This window comes from Papaver somniferum, chromosome 7, assembly GCF_003573695.1.
Source record: "Papaver somniferum cultivar HN1 chromosome 7, ASM357369v1, whole genome shotgun sequence".
Classification (NCBI taxonomy): domain Eukaryota; kingdom Viridiplantae; phylum Streptophyta; class Magnoliopsida; order Ranunculales; family Papaveraceae; genus Papaver; species Papaver somniferum.
Window position 1 is genome coordinate 50,177,088 of NC_039364.1, and position 7,769 is coordinate 50,184,856.

Consider the following 7,769-nt stretch of genomic DNA (forward strand, 5'->3'; position numbering starts at 1 on the left):
TCTAAAAATCATACTTAATCTCGTTAGTTGACGTAGCAGGGTATCAAACCAAATCAAAACCCTATTTCCTACCAGAAAACACCATTTATGGAGGTGGATGAAGAAAAATACCTACTGCTGTTGATGTAGATAGAAACACATAGATCCGTCAAATTAGTCGCAAAATTGAGATGATTCAATTTAAATCAGCCTTCAAATCTTTATTCACAGTAGCAGCAACAGAAGATGATGGATTAATGGTGGTGATGATTGTTGAAGATGAAGTAATGGTGGTTTTGATGAAGAAACAGGTTAGGATCGGTACCCTCAAAAATTGATTTCTGAGTCTGATACCATAGTAACACATGATAATCCTGATACCTACATTGATGACGGTTTATAATTAAGCAAGCCCAAAGTCCAAAAAAACTCAACATTTTATAGTGGATTTGAGTTTGGGAAAATACCATCATGCCTAAAACATAGGCTTAAGCCACCCCACCAATCCAATTAGTTTTCTAGCCACCCAGCCTTATTTTCCAACTCCCCACTGCTAATATCCTTTGCACACATACATACTCATGCTACTGGTGTCGGTGCTTCAGGGCCTCAATGTTCCGGATCTAGAATGTGATGTCATCTACCGATTGAACATAACCCAACCAAGGTCTAATCATTCCGAAAATGGCAAAATCCAAAGAGTTAAAACTCTAAACACTGTTCCTCACCTCCTGAAGACTCGAGGGTCGACAAGTCTCAACGCCTAAACTCTCAGCTCTGCTTTCAGTGTTGTTTTCGTAATTAGTACTAAAGTTGAAGGTTATATAGTTACTAATATTCTCATTTATTTATTTTTTAATTTTGATAAAATATAATAATAAATTCTCACGAGCATCACGGATAAATAGGGTTTTGAGATTAGGTTTTTCAGACTCTCTACACTCATACTCTCTTTCATTTTAGCTTCTCTCCGTTGCGGCTAGGGTTAACCATCTTTTTCTCTGTACTTTTCATTTCATACTTATTGATTGTTAGGATTTAGATCTACAACCATCTTCTCCACTCCATGGATATATAAGTGTTTCTTTTGTAAGTTTGAATCTCTTGTGAGAAATAAGGGTTAAGGGTTTTTGTTGTTGTAATTTATATTAATAGCCATGGCAAGTTCAAACCCATTTGATTTGTTGGGTGACGAAGATAATGAAGATTTGTCTCAATTGATGGCTAAAGCTGCTTTAGCTGCTGCAGCTAATACTGCACCTCCTCCTCAACAGCAGGTTAAGCAACAGGCTAAGTTGCCTTCCAAGCCACTTCCTCCTGCTCAGGCTGGTGAGATTTTCCGCATTTTATTGATATTTTTATGAAAGTTTCAGTTTTTGATATTATTAGTTGGTTAAAGATTGCATCTTTTTGTGTGTTTTCAGTTAGATTTGGGTGAAACATTGCAGCTTTTATTGTTTCCTAGTCAGATATTGTGTGAAAGATTGCATTTTTCTTTGTTATGATTTTTAATTTGCAATTATCATGTATGAGTATGAAATTATTAATGATTGATTTAGACTTCAGGTAGGTTTTGTTTGATGTTTATCTGATTTATATGTACGCATTAGAGTGATTGGCTTTTCTTTATTCAGTTCTCCAAATTTGTGGTTGATTTATAAAATTTCATTTCATAAATTTTTACTTTCGTTTCATGGATGTGTGGGTGTAAACTTTGTAAACATTCACTAATCTAAATTTAATCTTTTCAGAGTTACTGTTGATAATTTCATATTTATTTTTGGGATTGGTTATGTTATTCTTTGTTTATGAATTTCTATACATTCAGTATTATTTAGGAAAGTGGGTTTGGGTTGTGTTAAACAGTGAATGAAGCTAGGAATGAAGGGCGAGGAGGAGGCCGTGGTGGTGGCCGTGGATTTGGTCGTGGCCGTGGTGGAAACAACCGTGAGCCACGTGAACGTCGCGAGCCACGTGAAGGTGGATACAACCGCGAGCCACGTGAGGGTGGATACAACCGCGAGCCACGTGACTCTGGCAATAACGAGAATACTTTTAGCAGCAATGGAGCCGTCGGAGGATATGGTGCTGGTGATAGGGATGTTGACAGGTCAGAAAGACGTGGGGGTTATGGTGGTTCACGTGGTTCGTCTCGTGGTGGCCGTAGAGGTGGTTTTGATGGTGGAGAAGGTGGTGATGGTCCTCGTAGGGTGTTTGAACGACGAAGTGGAACTGGGCGCGGGTAAGCTTTCTTATTTGCATTGATTAACATATCAACTTTTCGTCTGTATTGGTTTGAAGCATTTACTTTTCTCTGCAGGAATGAATTTAAGCGTGAAGGGGCTGGTAGAGGAAATTGGGGAACCAGTACTGATGAAATTGCTCAGTGAGTGTTTGGTCCATGTGTCTCTATGGGCTTGGTCTTGTCATGTCCAAAAAATTTGTATTTGTGTTTTGCTTTTGTATTTGCTGAGATTTTTAATGTTACAGGGAGACGGAGGAAGTTGTTAATGGAAATGAGAAGAGCGCTGACATCGAGAAACTTTCTGGCGAGGAAGAAGCTGCAGTCGATGCGAACAAGGAGACTCCTGAGGTTGAGGCAGAACCCAAAGAACCTGAAGATAAGGTAGATTCTTTATGGTATACTGTTACTATTTATAGATTGTTAAGTTTTTTTTCCTCACGTAAGTTACTTCGTATGAAAGTACATTCACTAATGGAGATTTTCATTAAAATTATGTAATTTTATATTCATTGTACGCACAACATTCATTCCATGTGTAAAACTTACGTGATGTCCCCTCTTCCGTGGAAGCAGGAAATGACCCTTGAGGAGTACCAGAAAGTTCTGGAAGAGAAGAGGAAGGCTCTGCAGGCACTGAAGGCCGAAGAAAGGAAGGTTGAAATGGACAAAGACTTGAAAAAGATGCAACCTCTTGCATGCAAGAAGACTAATGATGAAATCTTCGCAAAACTGGTGAATTGGATTTCCTCTGACAGTTGGAGTATTTTGCTCAATTTTGTAGATATTTACTAAAGCTTTTACTCTCCTCCTTGTAGGGCGTTGACAAGGAAAAGCGAAAAGAGATTGCCGACAAGGAAGAGAGAGCCAAAAAGGTCTGACTTGGTGTTGCTAAATTACTAAATTTCATTTCTGTTTTATTCTTTCGATGACTTTTCATGCTTGAAATTTGTCTATAGTTCTTTTTAATTTCTAATTACAAGCATTGGTCTAGTAAAGTATGCATACCATAATTTATTCATTATAGTGACATGTATTGTCATAGTTGATGCCTAGGTGATTGCAGTATTAAGATAGTTTTAATAGTCACTTGGCATTGTTGGTCTCTACCATCTATTCGTGTAAGCACAACCTTCAGTACAAGCTATCAGCTGCTTTCGAGTTGGTATTTCCTTTATTACACAGCTCCTTTTCCGAAAGTTGGCACTGTTTCCGCACTGGTCAATAATCACTGTTGACTGCTGATTTGAAGTCAGTTGCTCCTTTAATGTTTGAATGTTTAACTGTGCTGTTAAGGTGAGGGTCTTCATTTGTCCAAATTATAGTACTCTATTGTGGGGTCTTTTTGCTAACATCGCCTTTCTGGACTTTTATGTTGATCGCAGTCTGTCAGCATTAGTGAGTTCCTCAAACCTGCTGATGGCGGCGGAAGAAACTACAACAGCTCTGGTGGGCGTGGCCGGGGACGTGGCCGTAGTTCAAGAGGTGGTGGTAGCGGTTTTGACCGAGGCAACAACACAGCAAGTGCAGTGGCTGCTCCTTTAATTGGAGATCCTGGGCAGTTCCCAACTCTAGGTGGCAAGTGAGACTTGGACCTCTTAACTAGCTTCCTCCTGCAATCTCGTTGGTTTACCTAGGGTGGGTCTTCCAGTTTCCATTGATCTGGAGGAAGTTAGGAGTGGCAGAGATGATAATCAGGAAGTTACATTCCTGTTAATCTGAAGATTCCTTCGAACTTATTTTAGTGGGTTAAATTGTAAATTTTTTGGTATTTATGTGTTTTACAATCGTGGTTTCTTATTCCTCGACTGTTACTGATTTGCATGCACACCCTTCTAGAAATTTAGGGTATATGGATATTCATCTGTGCACTTCAGACTAGAGTTATGTAGTTCAGTTTTGCTACTTCAGTAGATTGACAATTTTGTTTTCTTAATTTCTTGTCTTTTGCACTTGTAGCTGCTAATGTGATACTTGAGAACTAGATGTTTCGGTACTCCCGGTAAAACTCATTTGATTGTATGTGGATCATGTTAGGTTGACGCATCTCCCTTGTGCTACAAGTCTGAGATACGGAAAACATAGATAAGGTCATCGTATGCAGTAACCATACACATGTTTTCAAATCTTAGTTTAATTTCATTTTGGAAAAAGGGTTTCTTTGTTCTGTCTAATGACCACAAGAACCAAGTTTCCACATTAGGGCACCCTTGTACTACCAATTGGGCGGAGAATTGTTGGTTAAGGTTATTTTCACATTATTTCTAGTTTCCCGCACCGTTTTGAGCTGTACCTGGAATTGGTTTGGGTTTTGCGTCAAGAGAAAAGAAGAGTGAATACACCATCAACTCTGGGATCCTGCGGAAACAAGTAGATGCAGCCATAACCCACTACCTCCACACCTCTGGCTCCCCATTGGCCTAAAAGAAGCTGTGCCACAACCACAGAGTCGAATGAATCATCTCGACAAGATAATGACACAGCAACAACATAATTCGATCACCTGATCATTGAGCAGTAAATCCCATATGATGTATCATAGAAAATTTAATAACCTAAACGAAGTATAGTATGATATGATGTATCAAAATTTTGCTAATTTATTGGCTTTTTTTTTTTTTTGTTGTTGTATCTATTACAGTTTTAGTGTTACATCTATAGGTTTAGCTAACTTGTGTCAAATGATAAATTTTGAAAAATATGGTTGCTTTTTTAGTGAAAATGTTCCCCCAAATCTCTTTTTTTCCTTATTAGATCTATGAATGTTAGGAAGATTGAGCTGAATGAGAATTCCACTCTTTCTTACTAGAAAAATAGAACTGAGTCAATGTCCCACTTAAACACTCATCATGATTGCAGAGTGTCTAACTGGAAAGGTGAACATTTGGCTCAATCAGGAAGACTTATTTTTGTTCAACACACCCTTAAAACTTCATCTAACTATCATATGAGCTCTTTTCTTCCCTCTGATACCATCATCAACAAGATGAAAAATTCTCAAAGAGATTTTTGGTGGGGGAAAAATGGGCACAAGGGTTACTATCACAAAAAATGGGAAAATGTTTGTACTCATAAATTGAATGGTGGATTAGGTTTTAGGAATTTAAGGAAAATGAATTCAACTCTTCTAACCAAAACAACTTGGTTGCTAATTCATTCTCCTAATGAACTATGGGTGAAAATCCTGAAGTGTAAGTACTTTAAGAATTGTCATCCTATAGTCATGGAATACGTCTTGGGTTTGTTTTAGTATCTGTCATGGTTTAGATATTTTAAAACAGCATGCCCTCTGGGATATTAGGGAATGTAGTATTGCTAATGCTTTTTATGACAACTGGATTATAAGCTGTACCGCTCTGCGCTAGCTATCCTAATCCTAATTATAAAGTTTCTGATTTTATCATTTAAGACACAAAAAGTTGGAATGTTCCCTCAGTCCAGGATTTCTTTATTAGTGATAACAGTAAAAAAATATGTAATATGAGAATTCCCATTTGTGGTAGTGATACTCTTGTTTGGCTACATAATAAGAATGGTGTTTTGATTGTTAAATTTGTTTATAAATTGCTTGCTACCGAACTTCCTCATAACTCTACTCATAATCCTGATATTAAAACTTATAAAGTACTTTGGAAGTCCTCACTTTTGCCAAGAACTCAACTATTCTTTGGAATTGTGTGGAAAACATTCTTCCTACAGGTAACAAGCTTGCTAGATATAACAATAACCATGATGATAGATGCAAAATGTGTAACTCATGTGCTTCTGAAACTCCAGAACATATGCTCTTGCATTGTTCTTTCTCTAAAAGTGTTTGGTATAATATCCCTGTTGTGAGCCAGCATGTTTTACAGGATTCTGATACCCAAATTAGTGTTAAGGAATGGATTTCCAAATGGTTTTCTACTAGTCATCTACAAGACCACCTTGTTACTGCTATGACAACTGCCTGGTGCATTTGGAAAGACAGATGCTCTAAAGTGTTTGAGGACAAAATCTTAAATTCCCAAGTCACAGCTAGAACTGTTATTAGAATAGATGAAGATACTGTCAATTCTTTAGCTGCAGATTCCTTCTCTCATAATGTTAGCACAACCACTATTAATGAGTCTAATAGTTTTCTGTCTGTCCCCCAAGATTGCCTTACCATATACTGTGATGCCTCTTTTGATAAAGATACTAACAAAGCTGATGTTGGAATTGTGGCAATGCATTCTACATGTAGATTCAATGAATCCAAACTAGTCTCAGGAAGAGATGTCAGTCCTGAAGAAGCTAAAAGTACTACACTGCTGGGGGCTGCTAAATGGATTAAGGAAAGAAATTTCCAGAATATTTACTTAATTAGTGATGCCAAAAATGTTATGGCTTGTTTAAATAAATGCAAAGGCCAAATTAGTTGGACCTCTTGCTATGTCTTAGATGATTGCTTGTTTCTATTACATGATACCAATATTCTCTGCTTTAAACATTTTAAGAGAGAACTAAATGGTCTTACAGATATAGCTGCTAAGCATAGTAGAGTTCTAAATCTTACAGGAGAATGGTACGAGGATAACTGTTCGAACGTACTTCCTCCAAAATGCTGTAAACTCTTACTAATCAATGAAATTTAATTTTCCTAGAAAAAAAAAGAAAGATAACTTGTGTTTATTAGGTCTACTTGTATAATTAAAGTCTTTTATAAATTAGTATAGCTTTCTATTTCTATTAGTATTAGTTGTTCTTAATTCTAGTACAGTTGTATTTGTAATAACAACTGAGTTGTAATTATACCCGTTTGTTTTCTTTATCTGCTATTATTTTATCGTAGCATATCTATAATTGCTACTTTTATAAAGCACTATGTCCCCTTTGTAATTTTGAGACATGATAGTTATTTAGAACTAAATTCAGGACGACAACCAAGAATAAGGATTGTTAAACGCTTATGCTTCTTACTGACTGCTTCTGTATTTGTTTAGGCTGGGATTAACAATTTTAAAGGCTGGGATATAGCTGTTAAATTATCTGTTTCTTTACTTCCTAGTTGTCTTCTACTAGCATTAACAATTTTAAAGGCTGGGATATTTCCACAACTATGAAGGCTAACCGACTTTGTATTGTGAAGTTGTTGGGGCCTAATCAAATCCGCAACTTTCACTTTTAGTTTGTTGTATAAAAATATGAATTTCCAGCTAATTGTGTCAAAAAAAACAAAAAAAAATATGAGTTTATTTCAAGCTGACTATTAATTGAATTACAAGTTACAACAATTAACTAAATACCAACTTAAGTGGATAAATAAAGAAGACGCAAAAGATTAGTATTTTGGCGTGGAAACTGGGATTCAGAGATACCTATTTATATAAACCGCAATCACACGGTGTCTAACTAGTAGAACAAAAGCAAGTACGGGTCGTTCCCACGAGGAGCAGTGGAAATATCAATAACTAATATTCCTAATTGACTAACAAGAAAAGATGTTTTTGAGATTTTTATAATAAAAAATGAAATAATAAAATTAAAGTAACAAAATAAATTCAATTCACAGAGAGACGATAACCAA

At 36.5% G+C, this 7,769-nt stretch overlaps 2 protein-coding genes across 2 annotated transcripts; both read left to right on the forward strand.

Annotated features, from left to right (window-relative positions):
* The first annotated feature begins 879 nt into the window (after window positions 1-879).
* Window positions 880-4,159, forward strand: LOC113297254 (RGG repeats nuclear RNA binding protein A-like). The gene is made up of 7 exons (XM_026545682.1): window positions 880-1,308; window positions 1,846-2,221; window positions 2,300-2,365; window positions 2,470-2,605; window positions 2,798-2,956; window positions 3,040-3,096; window positions 3,607-4,159. Exons 1-7 carry the CDS (start codon window positions 1,137-1,139, stop codon window positions 3,805-3,807), a joined length of 1,167 nt encoding a protein of 388 aa, XP_026401467.1. The 5' UTR covers window positions 880-1,136; the 3' UTR covers window positions 3,808-4,159.
* A 1,808-nt stretch (window positions 4,160-5,967) lies between these two features.
* Window positions 5,968-7,305, forward strand: LOC113294621. Its single transcript, XM_026543006.1, has 2 exons — window positions 5,968-6,789; window positions 7,186-7,305. The coding sequence occupies exons 1-2, from the start codon at window positions 5,968-5,970 to the stop codon at window positions 7,303-7,305; spliced, it is 942 nt and encodes a 313-aa protein (XP_026398791.1).
* The last annotated feature ends 464 nt before the right edge of the window (window positions 7,306-7,769 follow it).

Excerpts from the sequence above, each read along its gene's own strand:
- LOC113297254 (XM_026545682.1), top strand. The coding sequence starts at position 1,137 with ATGGCAAGTTCAAACCCATTTGATTTGTTGGGTGACGAAGATAATGAA. Across the intron at positions 1,309-1,845 it reads ACTTCCTCCTGCTCAGGCTG|TGAATGAAGCTAGGAATGAA; the intron begins GTGAGATTTTCC and ends TGTGTTAAACAG. Across the intron at positions 2,957-3,039 it reads ATGAAATCTTCGCAAAACTG|GGCGTTGACAAGGAAAAGCG; the intron begins GTGAATTGGATT and ends TCCTCCTTGTAG.
- LOC113294621 (XM_026543006.1), top strand. The coding sequence starts at position 5,968 with ATGTGTAACTCATGTGCTTCTGAAACTCCAGAACATATGCTCTTGCAT. Across the intron at positions 6,790-7,185 it reads ACGAGGATAACTGTTCGAAC|GCTGGGATTAACAATTTTAA; the intron begins GTACTTCCTCCA and ends GTATTTGTTTAG.